This window comes from Carcharhinus amblyrhynchos, chromosome 10 (assembly GCF_965287045.1).
Source record: "Carcharhinus amblyrhynchos chromosome 10, sCarAmb.v2.hapA, whole genome shotgun sequence".
In the NCBI taxonomy this organism is placed as follows: domain Eukaryota; kingdom Metazoa; phylum Chordata; class Chondrichthyes; order Carcharhiniformes; family Carcharhinidae; genus Carcharhinus; species Carcharhinus amblyrhynchos.
Window position 1 is genome coordinate 66,826,807 of NC_137333.1, and position 16,609 is coordinate 66,843,415.

General features: G+C 42.7%; 1 protein-coding gene across 7 annotated transcripts in view; it reads left to right on the plus strand.

Moving 5' to 3' along the window:
• LOC145349012 (glutamate receptor 4) overlaps nucleotides 1-16,609 on the plus strand; it is a 262,985-nt gene that overhangs the window by 210,150 nt on the left and 36,226 nt on the right. For all 7 annotated transcript variants that reach the window (XM_080197219.1, XM_080197220.1, XM_080197225.1 and 4 more), the window contains exons 10-11: nucleotides 2,743-2,949; nucleotides 14,406-14,779. In XM_080197219.1, the coding sequence (XP_080053345.1) occupies nucleotides 2,743-2,949; nucleotides 14,406-14,779 (581 nt within the window). The remainder of the gene's footprint in view (nucleotides 1-2,742; nucleotides 2,950-14,405; nucleotides 14,780-16,609) is intronic.

Below are 16,609 nucleotides of genomic sequence, written 5' to 3' on the forward strand. Positions count from 1 at the left end.
ACTTTGAAACTGGAAAATGAATGGGAGGCTGGAAATTCATACACACAGTGATGCTACCAATGCCTACCTGGGTTTCCTGGGGACAGACTGCATCATTGACCACTACCCACATTGCCATGGCATCTCTCCACCTGACCACCTGAATTGCTAACATCTCCAGTTCTGTTTCTGTCACTCAAGATGCCTATGACTGCTCTAGTTCACTTTCTAAGGACTTCATTTTGTACACCTTGCCTTTTAATGCAGAGTGTCTCTCCCACATATTCAGCAGACAATGCTGCTGGGACTTTCTGCTGTGTGCAGACCTTGCTGGTATTGTTAAGAAGCAGAAAGCAATGTTGTCGGCACACCAAATACCATTTAGATGAAGTAGATGCATGGCTTTTTGTGTTGCCCATCTTAATCCGAATGTGCATGGACACATCATGAAGCACAAATCTCACTCTGGAAAATCAGGGCAAATATATTCCTAGCCCATAATCTTTTGAGATCAGAACCCCAGTAGACAGTGATGACAGCTCCTACCAAGGCGATAACAAATATGGTCCATTGGGTTTGGATCTGTGAAGCAGCTCTGCAAGATGTAAAGGAGATTGGCAGTTCCTGTGAAGAATTTGGAAAGAGAACCCCAATTAACTTAAGAGTTATATATACACAATGGGCCCTATTTTATCATTTTGATTCTAAGTTGTGAGCGGACTTGAAACTGGAAGTGTTTCAGATCCTACATTTAGACCCGTTCTCAGGCTCCCCCATACGCACACTGCCTGAAAAAATATCAGCAATTCCGAATCGTGCTGCACAAGCCTGTGGGCGGGACTTAACACGCCCAAAATCCCGCAGCTCCAATCGGTGGCTCCAACTGCTCAAAATGATAGAATGCGGCTCCCCTGCCACATCGCTCCTGGGCCAGATAATGCCTCCCCTGGCCCCCACAGATATTGCCCAACCCCCACCAACATTACTGACTGCCTTATCCCACCATCCCCCCACCACCCAGACCGATCGTGGCCCCTTCTCTCCTTCCCCCTCACTGACCTCAGGAAAAGTGGCAGCAGACTCCCTTTGCTCCCCACCCCCCCACTGATCTTAGGCAGAGGGGCAGCGGACCCCCCTCCCCCCCACTGATTTCAGGCAGAATGGCAGTGGAGTCCACTTTCCCCCACTGATATCAGGCAGAGGGGAGGCGGACCCCCTCCCCCCCACTGATTTCAGGCAGAATGGCAGCGGACCCCCCCTTTCCCCCACTGATATCAGGCAGAGGGGCGGCGGACCCCCTCCCCCCAACTGATATCAGGCAGAGGGGCGGCGGACCCCCCCCCAACTGATTTCAGGCAGAGAGGTAGCGGACCCCCCTTTCCCCCACTGATATCAGGCAGAGGGGCGGCAGACCCCCTTCCCCTCACTGATTTCAGGCAGAATGGCAGTGGACCCCACTCTCCCCCACTGATATCAGGCAGAGGGGAGGCGGACCCCCTCCCCCCCACTGATTTCAGGCAGAGTGGCAGTGGACCCCACTCTCCCCCACTGGTCTCAAGCAGAGAGCCATCGGATGCTCAGCACTTACCTCCTCACTAACTGGAGCACTGGAATCGGACTTTTGTGGAGCATGTCTGTTTCATGCTGATTCTGGATGGGTGAACGCAGTGGTAAAGGGGGAAGTGCCGGTAAGGCTGGGCGTGCAGTTTATTAAGTCAGCTTAAATGCATGCAAATGGCTTTTGGGCATGATCCCGATCGCAGCCATTTTCGGGCCTTGGTAAAGGGGAACCAGCGTGGACGTAGGCACAGATCACACTACTCACCTCATGTCCGACTTTACCAAGTTTTCACGCCCAAAAACGGGCGCAACTTGATGGTAAAATTGTCAAAACATACATTGTGATTAGAATTGTGCAAAAGTTAAAGGAAGCATCTTTGCCTGTCTGTAATGCTATTTTAAACACACACAGTCTTAGTTGCTTGCTTGCAGTTTGTACTATCAGCCCTTTAACAAGTGCTTATGGGCAGCACGGTAGCACAGTGGTTAGCACTGCTGCTTCATAGCTCCAGGGACCTGGGTTCGATTCCCGGCTCGGGTCACTGTCTGTGTGGAGTTTGCACATTCTCCTCGTGTCTGCGTGGGTTTCCTCCTGGTACTCTGGTTTCCTCCCACAGTCCAAAGATGTGCGGGTTAGGTTAATTGGCCATGCTAAAATTTTCCCTTAGTGTCCTGAGATGCATAGGTTAAAGGGATTAGAGGATAAAATATGTAGGGATATGGGGGTGGGGCCTGGGTGGGATTGTGGTCAGTGCAGACTTGATGGGCCAAAGGGCCTCTTTCTGCACTGTAGGGTTTCTATGATTCTATGCTTAGGAAGATGTTATAATTATCAAAATATCCAGAAAGGGAATAACTTTTAAATATTTATACAACTGACTGTTAGTGTACCTTGTACTTCATCAAGGAAGTTGTAGCCTTTTGTTAGATGCCTTCTAACTGATGGAGTAAATATGCCTTTTTAGCTTTCCAGTTACATAGCCTCTCTTGATAAGACCCATGAGTTATAAATTATAAATTGACTGAAAATTTTAAAAAGTATATAATTTATCTTTCATTGTGAATGCTTTTTACCCTGAACGTAACCAAGGGCATGCCTGTGATACAGAGTTATATCAGATCCTCTTCTGAGTTTTTAGCATTACTGGCTAAATTATTTTTTTTGTTGCACTTCACGCACTTAATCTGTTCTTTGGTTATCAGGAGGGCCCATATGTTATGCTGAAGAAAAATCATGACACCCTGGAAGGAAATGACAAGTATGAGGGTTACTGCGTGGACTTAGCTTCAGAAATTGCAAAACACATCGGGATCAAGTACGAGCTTAAAATCGTTCCTGATGGGAAGTATGGAGCAAGAGATCCAGATACCAAAATCTGGAATGGGATGGTGGGCGAACTTGTTTATGGGGTAAGCACTTTTATACGATAGCTGGAAGATAACATTTCTCACCTTATTTGAAATTTCTCTTGTGTGTTAATCACAGTGCAATAGCTAACATCTTTCTAATAGTTCCTTGTGTGTACACTGTTTACCAAAGTTATTAACCTGTTTACTTTAAATGACTTTGTTAAAATAGCCTGCTAAGAATTTGAGCTATATGACACACACAGCAATTTCAACCCTTTTGAGAGCTGTCCGCAAAAAGGTTTCACAACACCAAGTTAAAATCCAACAGGTTTATTTGACAGCACGAGCTTTTGGAGCGCTGCCCCTTCATCAGGTGAGCATTTCATTGTGGCAACACTCTGAAAGCCTATGCTACCAAATAAATCTGGTGAACTTTACCTAGTGTTGTGAGACTTCTTACTGTGCCCATCCCAGTCCAACACCGGCATCTCCACATCATCACAAAATATTTAAAACCTTTGTTTAACAGGACTATGTGAAAGCATGCAGGTCAGAATTTCCAATGACTATAATTCTATATCCAGTATGGGTTGGCCCATTTTGTGCTCACTTGCAGTTATCAAACACTTAGGAAGATGTGTGAGGCTAAGGGCCTGAGTAAAACACTCTCTCAGACTCAGTGGGCCCAATGACCACCTCCTTAACCACATGTATCCTATGACTCTACTTTATCAACATCAAAATATGTGGAACCAAGAATATAGGAAAGTGCATCATTTTTCAGAAGTTATGTCCAGTAACCCAGAAATGAAATGCATGGGCCCATGAGCTTATTTGAGGTGAATGCTTGAAGAGAGATGGCCCCCAGAAAAATGATATGAACAGATCAATTTTGGCCTTTCAGACCATTTCTCCAGGGATTCTGTTGATCCCCCACCAAGGACCCCCTGCAAACATTCCAGCTGAGTTGAAGATGACAATATTAGTAATGCTATATGCGAGAGAGGAGCTCGAGACAGGAGCGCAATACAAGGTTGATTATTCTGCTTTCTTTAATAACACACTAACTACTTTCAATCAGCCAACTAGTATATTAGCATGAAGGAACAGAGTACAGAACCAGAAGGATCACCTCTCTGTAACACTGTATGCAATGGTGTTTGTTTACATTTCAGCTTCAGCGGAAATGTTAAGCCCAAAGCCTTTGATAGATTCAGTTGAATCCTGATAATCATTCTGCACTGGCATATCTCTGCTCTTCAGGCAAGAGATGATGTGGAGGAATCTCCAGAACTTAATCAAGAAACACTTCCCTCTTTGTATCCAACAATGTTACACAATCACTTTGCTGGTGCTATCTTGGTTTTCATCCTATTCTGAAATTTTTAATGATTTTTGTGAAGGATATTAAGCAAGTATGAGACGTTTGAAAACACCTATTCTGATTTTAGTAAACAGCCTGCCATAACAATTAAATTATCTATTTGAAACTTCCATGGTGATCTGTGCCCTTTGGATAATCTATCATACCAGCTGTAGTACCAGATATGCCTGTAGGTGGCCCTGTGTTAGCAATATTCATGTTCAAGAGTGTCACACCTTACTGGAGACAAATTCACACTAAGAGTGGTCACAACGCCATCAGCATAAATTTTAAAAGTTAACATCAAAAATTGAAAGAGTTCTCAGGAAATATTCTGCAGTTTTGATCACCTGCACTCTCCCAGTCAAAATGAACAGAACTCCATTTAATTAAATCGATGGAAGGACTGCGACACCTAACTGTTGTTGTTTTGGGAAGGAATCCTTGCAACACCTCTTCCCCCACCCATGGGAATCTGTGGAGGTCAGATGCTCAGGTTAACTCCACCCTTCGCTGCCCCCTCTCCTTTTCTGATGAAGCAAATTACAGGATTGTTCATGAAACTTTAGAAGGCCCTCCTTTTGTATCCTTTGACAATCCGACTCCTCTGCTGCCCTCAACCACATCTTTTCACCTCCTTCTCTCCCATCTTCCCTCATATCCTCCACTCTCTATACTTCACATTCCTCTCAACTTCTCCCTGCCCTTTAGCCCTGCTTGCCTTGAACATTGCACTTGATCTTGATTTCCCCCTATACCTCCCTGGGGGATTGACTAATAATTATTATACTGTTCGCACAAATAAAGAAGGAAATTTTTCCTAATTCCATTTGCTGTTTAAAAATGTACTGTAACAGCCCAGCTAGCATCCATTGTACACTGGGAAAACATTTTACAGTATTGTGATATGATCGGTTTCAACATTGGCTGAGATCCCTGATCCCTCACAAGCAGAAAGCTTCCACTGTGTTCTCGAGTGTGCTAAAGTTGTAAATATGCTTGCAGAGAATGGATTTATTATGTTGCTATAACCAGTGCTCAGCAGAACACTATCCTGACTCAACTTCCACCAGCAGGCTAAGGTCAGTGAGGAGATGTCCAAACTCCCATTAAAGAAAGGATAGAGCGAGAAGGAAAGTTGGAGTATCCTGCACCCTGCCTTCTTGTTTCACATTGGGAATCATAGAATCCGTACAGTGCAGAAGGAAACCATTTGGCCCATCGAGGCTGTACCGATGACAATCCCATCCAGGCCCTACTCCCATAACCCCACACATTTACCCTGTTAATCCCCTTGACACTAGGGTCAATTTAGCATGGCCCATCAACCTAACCTGCACATCTTTGAAGTGTAGGAGGAAACCGGAGCACCCGGAGGAAACACACACAGACGTGGGGAGAATGTGCAGACTCCACACAGACAGTGACCCATCGCCAAAATTGAACTTGGGACCCTGGAGCTTTTAGGCAGCAGTGCTAACCACTGTGCCAGAGTGGAATGGAGTAGACAGAACTTTGGGGAAAAGTTTGTCCAGCTTCTATCTGAAACAGAAACTACAACCTGGCACAGAAAGAATAGCAGAAGCAACACCAAAGATCAAATATTTAATGTATAATGATGCAGATTTTGTCAGGAATGCAAAGGGTACTGACTGATGCGGAAATGCTGCACAGAGGCCCGCAGTCTCCCGATTGCCCTGGAGCAGCCAACCAGCTGCCCCAGTCCCTACATGTCCCCTACATGTCCTCAGGCTATCTTCTGCTGAAGAGAGGACTCCACCCCATGCTGTGGTTATCCACTCTCAATTCTAATTAGTTCCTCAAGCCAGGAGACCTGCTTCCGCTGCCCTTGTCCTTAAAGGGGCAATCACTAACCTAGCCCTAACCGTCCCCCTTTTAACTCTTTTATATAATCTTCAATAACCAAGTCACTCAAGCCCAAATTCTAACTAAGCAAGTTGGACATTTATAAGTGGAGTGTTTGAGGTTTTGCCTGAGTCTTGTCGAGCATCATAATTCTCTACTCTGAGATGCTTCCACGGGATTGACATTAACAGGAGCTGCAAATAACGGGTATTTCTTCTGACACAGACAGTACAATACTATTTGCTGCCACAGCGACATCAATTATGTCTATAACAGGTCAATCAGATACACAGGTTCTTCGGTATTTACAGGTTCAAAAACGTTTTTTGATGGCAACATTGTGCTGGAGCGTCTCTCAACTCTTCCAGTGATCCACATGTTTATGAATAATCCAACCCTCTATTTCTCCTGTGTATGACAGGAGTCTGGTCACAGAGAAAATAATTCCAGGGATCTGATTGATCCACTACCGAGGTTTCATAAAATGACACTGTGTCATGTTAAGTACTTAGGATGGGTTTTTAATTATTGTAGATGTGATGGCTCATTGGTGAGATCTTCAGGTTTGTGTTTATTTAATGATAAACACTTTTATTGGTAGGTTTTAACTGTGTACAGTTCCAAATATAGTCCTGCATGGAACTCTTCCTTACAGGCTTGCTGCTTTTCCATTCTCATGACCATTTCAATAACCCTCTTCTGGCATGGAATCTCAGTTTCCTACTCTGTCTGAATTGCTGTCAATTTCAATGTCTTTAACTCTGCAATTAATTTCTCATTCTCAAGCTTCCTTTCTTCAAACTTTTATTTTCCTGATTCAATTCTTCACTGGAATTTTTCTTATTTTCTAATTGCATTTTCATGAAGTTAAGTTGATTTTCCATTGACTTTTATGTTCTCCATCTTCTTAACTTCATCTTGTCAATATTCTTGCAACATTTTTTTCAAGTTTACTGCCAGTCGTTTCATCTTGTTATTTTAATGTCTTCTCTAGAGCTTTAATTTTTTTTTTGTTGATTCCTCTTGATGTTCAATAGTTTCTAGTTTCATTTGAAGTCTTTAATTTCTGTGTTTCTTCCAAGGTGAATCCATCATGTTCTTACTGGAGACATACATTTCACAAATGAAATCATCATTTCTACTTGTCTTAATTTCAGCTAAACTCTTTGACTTCACTGTTGGTTAGGTCAGTCTCTGACAAACTGCTGACTTGTTTCCACTCTGCAATTGTCTCATTGTCCTTTATTTGGACATTTAAGATGGGATTTTACAGCCTCATTCAGGCGAGATCGTAAAATCCCGCCAGAGGCCAACAGAGATTTCTGTTCTGACAACCTCGCCAACCACATCCACGTGGTAGAGTTTTGGTGTTTTTGTCTTTTGGTACCCTCCTCTGAGTCTTTCATTGTTGTCCTCCTTTGGGGTATTTCATTTCCTTCCTAGGGTGATTAAGTGCCCTTCCTCCTGGGTCTTTCAGCGGCTTCTTTCTGGGTCTTCTATTGCATCTTCCCTGAGATCTTATTGCCTCCTCTGAGGTCTTGCACTGTCTCTTCCTTGAGATCTTCGTAGCTTGTGGACCTTTTCTGAGAGCTGCCCTCTATCTGGGATCTTCTGCAGCTTTCCTATCCATTGCCTGCTGCTTGTTCTTGTGCTTGCTACTTTAAATATATTACCACTTTAGCTATATTACCACTTTAACACTGTCAACCTTTTTTTTACTACCAGCAGCTGCCAGTTCAATCTCTGTACTTTTCCCATGCTTTTGAAGTTTTGGCGTAAACCTGGCACATCCCCCTTTAAGTCTTTTTTTAAACTTTTAAAAGTTCTGCTTTTTACTGATAAGGATCTCTCAGCAAGCTCTGCAGCTATTTCTTTCTCTGGCCATTCGGAGAGTCCATTTGTCTATTCCTTTGATATGCCTCTTTTTTGTCAATGTCACTGCAAGGTCTCAAGCTCTTGCGGTCTAAAGGGCCATTTTTAACACTTTTAACTTGTCTTCTAAACAGGTTGAGGATTTAAATTTAATTTTTTAAAACTTCAGAACTTGCTGCCTACAGTCACTCAGTGCTGGGTCCGCTGCCCCGAACTCACCCCTCTACTGATGCAGTTTGCTGGGACGGGGAACCCAGCGTTCTCAGTTTTTACACTTTCCCACTCTTTAGAGACCAAGCTAAACTCCTTGGGATATCCTTTTGCAATCACTTAAAAACACTGATCTGTGTACTCTCCTTTCTTAAATGTCTTTTTTTTTAAACTTAAGTTCCACTTTTTCTTAAACTCAAAGTCACAGCTTTTGCTTCTGAGGTTATTTTCTCCTATTTCTTTCTATATATTTCTAAACGCTTTACTGCACCATCCTAGCCAGGTTTACGCAGTGTCTGTCTCTCAGGGTCTGGAAATATCTCAATACTTAACTACAATAAAGATTTTTAAATTTCTTTTCCCTGTGAATGCCTTTTTAACTCCAAATGATTTTTTTTTGCTATTAATGCCATGAATAATAAGGAACCAATCAACAAGATTTTCTTGTGTCAAATAAAGACTAAGTTTAGTAGCCTCTAAACCCAAGAAAAAATAATAAAAGGTGTAATGTGTCATACACACAGATACCAGTAATAAGGAACACTAAGAGTCCAGATAAAAAAAAAAATTAAGTGCGCTGCTTGAGGTATAGATTATTAAACGTTATGGCCATTTCAAGTTAGCTAGTTCCTCTCAGAATTTAATTCATAGAATCCATACAGTACAGAAGGAGGCCTTTCAGCCCATCGGGTCTGCACCAACCACAATCTCACCCAACCCCAACCCCTTAACCCCACAGATTTATCCTGCTAATCCCCTGACCCTGTGGTCCATTTAGCATGGTCAATCAACCTAACCCTCACATCTTTGGACTGAAGTTTGTTTGCTGGAGATGATTTATAGAATCATAGAACCCTACAGTGCAGAAAGAGGCCCTTCGGCCCATCGAGTCTGCACCGAACACAATCCCACCCAGGCCCTATCCCCATATCCATACACATTATACCCACTAATCCACACATCCCTAGACACTAAGGGGCAATTTCTTAGCATTTGGATTGTGGGAGGAAACCAGAGTACCTGGAGGAAACCCACGCAGACATGAGGAGAATGTGCAAACTCCACACAGACAGTGACCCGAGCCGGGAATCAAACCCAGGACCCTGGACCTGTGAAGCAGCAGTGCTAACCACTGTGCTACTTTGCCACCCCACAGATTCAAAGAAAGATTTCTTTCTTTGAATCTGTAATCTGTCTTCCAAAACTCAAAAATTTTCTTCTGATATTCTTTCCTGTTGTGATTGGACTTTCTGTTGTGAATAGATTTTTGGACGCAGAGATAGGGCTTTACTTAACTTAAGAGAGAGAAAGAAATTCATTATTCCTTAATTAGAGACTTTCCCAGATTCTCTGTTTCTGCTTGGTAAATCTTAAAGTCATGCTTGCTGTCTATTCCAAAGGAGTTTGATTACCACATCTGCTGAAGCCATTGTTGTAGAACAACTAAGCACAGTTTGATGTTGCATCTCAGAAACCTTTGACACATTTCAAGATAATAAAAACTAACAGGAGACAGGGGCTTTTTCATCCTTCACTGAGGTTTGAGTGTCTGTTCCTTGTACATCCTGACTGGCTAGCAGTTCCCTGTTGGCTTGATAAGATTACATAAGAACATAAGAACATAAGAAATAGGAGCAGGAGTAGGCCATCTGGCCCTTCGAGCCTGCCCCGCCATTCAATAAGATCACACGCTTGATCAAAGTCCAAAACTTTGAACTTTTAATATCTTCCTCTCAATTGCCCGCCTTGAAGTAGACCTCAACACCTCCAGGTGTGAAATTCCATGAGCAACATGTCAGTGCAACCCATATAGCAATTTTCCAGGAAAGGTCAACTTGAAGTCCAGATATCAAGTGACTCATTGCAGCCATCTTTGGTCAATGTCATTTCTTGTATTAAGAAAATCCTCTTTAAACAGTTCAGTATGTTCTTGGTTAGCTGGTGGAGTTATACGTAGATCTTATTCATCATTGTGACAATACAGATTGCAGATAATGTTGTCCCTTCATAAGTTCAGTACATCTCTGAAAGAGGGTTTATAGAAACAGTTATTAAAATGTTCAACATGCTGTATTGACTGGTTCCATTGTTCAGTGAAGACAGTCATTCCCTTTTAACTTTTTACTTGGTTCCAAAGGAAGCAAGCAAATTTCTCACAATTAAAACAATGTAGGTTCCCTGACTTCTTTCAAAACAAACAAAAATATCCTGATTATGACTAATCTCATTGCTATCATTGGAAAGCTAACCGTATTTTGTTCTCTCAAAGTTAAGTCAAGGAGATTAAAAACATACCTAGCAAATGTATCTGCAGTTCAAATTATACTTTAAAATGTCAGAGTGTCTCTTTATTTTGTTTGGGTTCATTGTTCTGTATTTTTTTTAAATGTCATCTTTCCATCCTGCATGCTCCATGATACTTTTTGTCAGTTTATCCCAGGAGGACATTATAGTCAAATTTGCCCTGATATGTGACAAGGCCAGCAACAATCAATTCAGGATGGGAACCATTGGCCTGGTTGGGATTAATTGGCCAACTAGACTTGCCAACCTTGATTAGTGACGTTCCTATAATGTTGACCATGTGACAGTCTGACCGTGTAACCTCTGACCTTGTGACATCTGGTTACATCCCAAAGGGCAAAGTGCCAATGCCCAGGCTGCACCTTGGCACTGCCCACCAGGCATGGGGCAGCACTAAGGGGGCAGTGTCTAGGGGGCAATCTTTGGGAGTCCTGTTGCCACTTCGCATTGGGATCCTGTAGGACTGGAAGGAGGCCAGCTATCGGAGCGGGCTGGCATGGGGATGGTCAGGGGGGGGCGGGGTGGGTGGGGTGCAGGTGTCTGCGTGTGGGAGTCTGTGTGGGGGCTGTGTGCTGGGGGGTGTCTGCCTGCGGGAGGTAGGGGGTCGTCAATGTTGGGGAATGGGTCTGCCTGGGGTGGGGGGGGACTACATAGGGATCAGGGCAGGCCAGAAGGGGGAGTTCAGAGCTGGCCCAGAATGGATGGGAGAGCTGCGATCTGACTGTGGGGGGCTTGGGGGGGGGTGGTCAGCATTGAGGGGGTCCCAGGCTAGTCAGCAAACAAGTGGCTGATACTTCGGGGTCACTGTGCATGTGCAGAGGCCAACTGGTTTCAGCCTGTCCAGCAGGGACAGGCCCTGCCTGCTGAGATTTAATTATATTGAGGCTGGCAGCCTCTTCAGTGTACAAAGTGTGGGATATTTTTCTGTGAACTCCCACTAAAAGAAAACAGCGTGAATTACTCTAGTTTTCCCACAAATCCAACCAAATTTTTTTGGGAGAATTGCACCCCCCCCCCCCCCCCCCCCCACACCCCCCTTAGAGTCTAGAGATCTATCTATTTCCTTCTTAAATATATTCAATGACTTGACCTCCACAGTTTTCTGCGATAGAGAATTCCACAAGTTCATCACCCTCTGAATGAAGAAATTTCTGATCATCACAGTCCAAAATGGCCTCCCCATATCCTGAGTCTAAGTGCTGAGTTTAAAGATGCTGTTATAGGATTAGCTGTTTTTGATGTGAGCTCTGAATAGTAGTTTATTTGATGAATCACTTGAGGAGATTTAAAAGATTTGAATGGATTTCATGAATGGGAGTGTTAATCATGACCAAGTGTGTCAGAATGTAGAGATGCCAGCGTTGAGTCAGAGTTGTATTAAACTGTTGGAAGTTTTTTTTTCATTTCCACATAGCTCCAGCAGTCTAATCATGTAGGATACTGGGTGAGTGGCATTGAAAATGGCATGTGGCAAAAGGGGGGTATGGGGGTTGGGTGATGGGTGAGGGCTAGGGCTGCTTCCAAAACGACATGATCTCAGCATTCACTTGTCCCCGAAGCTACCTAGGATCTTCTTCCAGAGTCAGCGGCCCATCCTGATTCTACCACTCCCCCCTCAACTACCCCCCCCACTCACCCACCCTCCACAGCCTCCTTCCACCTTCCACAGCCTCCTTCCACAACCACCTCCCACAACCACTCCCTCCACACCCTTTGAACTGTGTGTCAGCCAAGTGGGGACATTTCCTAGCATAAGCTACCTAACTCGCCTCAGCTCTAATCTCCCTGTCACCTGAACTTCCAACACCCAATCTCTGTCTCTCCCTGAGCCCCAATTTCCCAATCTGCATTCCCCAATCTCCCATGAAGTCCCATTGCCCAGTTTCCCCTCAATATGCAGCCCCCCAATTCCTGATATTCTCCCTCCTCAGTAAGGATAGCCTGTTTCAGTGGGCAATTTAAAGTAATAAGGTCTCCCTGCTTGCAAGATCCATGCCCCACTCTGCGACACACAATTTCTGGAAGGATCCTAATGCCAACACAGACAGGAGTCAACCTATCTTGGACTGTATAGTTTAGTTCCATTCAAGGTGTTGAACAAAGAACAACGGGAAGTATAGCACACGACCAGGCCCGTCGGCCCTCCAAGCCTGTGCTGATCATGATGTCCTAACTAAACTAAAATATACCTTCTTCCCTTACTCAGTCCATGTCCCTCTAATCACTCCCTATTCCTATACCCATCCAGATGCCTCTTAAATGTTGCTAATGTACCTGTTTCCACTGCCTCCTCTGGCAGTGCGTTCCAGGCACCCACCATCCTCTGCATCAAAAACTTACTCCTCACATCTCCCTTAAACTTTATCCCCTCTCAACCTTGAATCTGTGCCCCCTTGTAATTGACACTTCCATCCTGGGGAAAAGCCTCTGATTATCCACCCTGTCTGTGCTTCTCATAATTTTTTGGACCTCTATCAGGTCTTCCCTCAGCCTCCGTCTTTCCAATGAAAACAATCCTAGTTTATTAAACCTCTCCTCGTAGCCAACACCTTCGAGACCAGGCAACATCCTGGTGAACCTTTTTTACATTTTCTCCAAAGCTTCCACATCCTTCTGTTAGTGTAGTGGCCAGAGCTGCAAACAGTGCTCCAAATGCAGCCTAACTAAGGTTTTATATAGCTACAACATGATTTCCCAACTCTTGTACTCAATGCCCCGGCTGTTGAAGGCAAGCATGCCATATGCATTCTTAATCACTTTAGCCATCTGTGTTGCAACTTTCAGGGAATTGTTGACCTGCATGTACAGATCCCTCTGTATGTTAATGACACCATGAGTACTATGAGATTGTTAAAGTCTTTCTTCCTGTTTAAGTCTCCCCAATGTCATGTACTATTTATAAGCTGGACAGTTAAGCTGACAACCTTGTCTTTTGCTGCTGTACGCGTTATTATTGATTCCACCCTCCGGAGGTGGAAGAATACACAATATGACCCTAATTTGTTTGCGTTAAAATAATTGGCAGCCTTCCTTCTGGTGAAATGCAGTCTGATTCAGTCTGATCTTTTTATATTATCCATAATGCTGTACGATTTGCACTTATACTTGCTGTGCATCTTCTATATTTAGCACACAGGTTCTTACAGATGCTACCACTGGTTTGAGACCTTTTAACAGTAAATAATTCAGTGTTTTAGAGCAAGCGCTGACAATGGCATTCCAAAATATGATCTTAATCTCAGGAGAAGTGAGCCAGTATACTGAAAATAGCAATGCTGGAAATCTGGCAGGCTCCACTTGCTCTTCTGCGTGCCATACAGGCCTACACAGAACCACAATCAGGTCCCAAACAGCATCCTTGTCCATTGGAGAGTATTTGTATCAAGATGTAACAAGATGCTTCTATGTTAAAGCATTGAGACATTCATTGTCTACTGGAGTGTACGTTCTAAAGAGACTGTTAATCTGTGTTTGCGAGTGTAAGTGAGTACAAATGACTAAGTTTCCTGCAAATGCATCTGACTACAGATAAATTGCCTTCTCGAAAAATCACAAAAGGGCACTGAAATACATTTTAGAATTTGTTTGAATGTAGCAAAAATAATGATATGGCACATTCATAATTCAGAAAGTGGGGCTTCCTAGCACTTTGTTTTTCTTCTGTCAAATGATGGTGTCAGAAAACTATTAAAATGAATGAACAATCAGTAAGTCATATAGTGTAACAATCTGCATTGCACTTCTTGAAATAATTAATTTTCTAATGTTAAGGAGAGCCGAATAAGTCAACTGCATCTATAGATATTAGAGATGTTCTTTTAAAGCTTGATTGCTCTGGTGTCATCTACCCCATGTGTATTTTAAGATACGTGTTTAAAAAGGATTTTCCCCCATTTCGCAGAGAGCACAGATTGGTGTGGCACCACTGACCATTACTTTAGTACGAGAAGAGGTCATTGACTTTTCCAAGCCTTTCATGAGCCTGGGCATTTCCATTATGATCAAGAAGCCACAGAAGTCCAAACCTGGCGTCTTCTCCTTCCTTGATCCATTGGCGTATGAAATTTGGATGTGTATCGTCTTTGCCTACATTGGAGTCAGCGTGGTACTCTTCCTGGTCAGCAGGTTTAGCCCATACGAATGGCATACCGAAGAACCAGAAGATGGACAAGATGCAACACCAAGTGATCAACCCCCCAATGAATTTGGCATCTTTAACAGTCTTTGGTTTTCTCTGGGTGCCTTTATGCAGCAAGGATGCGATATTTCACCAAGGTTGGTCACTTATCTATTAACTCTGTGCATTTTATGGTCAAGCCTGATGCCATGGTGCATATACGTTACCTTTTCCCCCTTCAATATAAGTATACCCTTTCTAAAATTTTATCTGAATGCTTCCACAAACGGTAAGGTTCCAAGAGAAATTGCTGCTTTTTATAGATAAGTGAAATGTGTGAATGACCTCTAAATAATCATTTACACATTTCTGCACGTAACTTATATACACCATGCGTAGACCGTAAAATGCATAAAGTTATGCTGATTTTGTCCCCTTGGAGGACTACCGTGTGTTTGCTGCATACCTTATTTTACGGTCAACTATCCAGGTGTATATAAAATTTCATTTCTTTCTGATCTGCACCCATTGCTGAAATGAAAAAAAACTCTCAATCACCAAAGTTTATAGTTGAATGGCTTTTTTCAGTGCTCAAATACAGCAACTCAAATTCAAACATATGTGAATTCAAAATTATAATATATATTAAAAATATTACATTTGCATGGACTTTCCTGTCAACATTTTCCATTATAAATTCTTGTATCCACATTTATAATGGAAACTGACTATGTAAGTTGATCACACTGTAACTTCACTTACCTGCTGGTGACTCAGTTTAGCTCCCACTGGAGATCAACTAAATGTATTCATTTATTTTTATTTTAAGATAAATTACCCTTATACGTTTTACAAAAATAAAATAGTATTGTAAAATGACTAACAATTTATGTTCCAGTGAAAGCTGTATTGTCCCTTTATATATAAATTGCATTCAAATTGAAGTTGTTCTTAAATACGGTTAAGCAGGCGTTTGAGGTCTTAAAGCAAGTATAGGCAGAGATGATGCATTACTGTGGGGTACCTGATTGTTCCAAAGCTGCTGAGACAAAGGGCAAGTCAACTCAGGGATTCATTTTTTTTAGTAGTTGAGTAGTATATAAGTTGCAGAATTGAACTAAAAGCTCAGAATTTTTTCTTGATTATATTTGGAGGTCTGGGAGGAATTTTATGGACCTCCCTCAGAAAGTTAAGTGGGTTGGGTTAAACTCATAGTCATGCAAGGTCAGAGAAGTCCGAAAAGGCTCTTCTGATTTTCTTCCGTTTCCTTGACAATTTTCAATTTGGTGCAATCAGCTTCAGTTTCCTTCAGCATAATGGGCAGAGCTAAGGAATAAGCAGATATATTTTATAGCACTGACATGCATTGAGGCTGGCAGTAAAGGAGCAGAACATTGGGATTAAAGACCAGCTTTTTCCACTTACTCCGAAAATGTTATTCTGTCTCTGGGTGGCCTCAATAAAATACAGAGGGTTGATCAGAAATTGTTTAAAGGAGGAAGTAGCAGCTATTACCTTTTTGGGATTTATATTGAAGTGAGGAGATAGATAGAATATGCCACCCAGGGATCTGTGTTAGAGACCTACTGTTCCTAATCTCCATAAATTACCAGCATATATAAACACACATTTACCAATTTTACCAAACAAGCGAAGCAACATCTAATGAGGCAACTAAGGAGTGAGAAAAAAGATAATGTTCACAAGTGAGCTAGTGAGAGCAGATGATAATTAGTAGAAATTAAGTGCAATGTCTCACATTAAAATTAAAAAAAGGATGATTAATGGTGTTTAACTAGATGTGGGAGAGTAGGCGTAATGTTGTATGGGTAAGGGTCTCAACTCTGATTATGTGTAATCTTTGGAGAGCAGCAATTAATAAAGCAAACAGCATGCTGAGCTGTATTCCCAAACTGAATAGGAAAATGCTGGACCTGAATGGCGCACCTTGAATTTGGTTGTGATCACCATAGCATAGAGGAATCTTC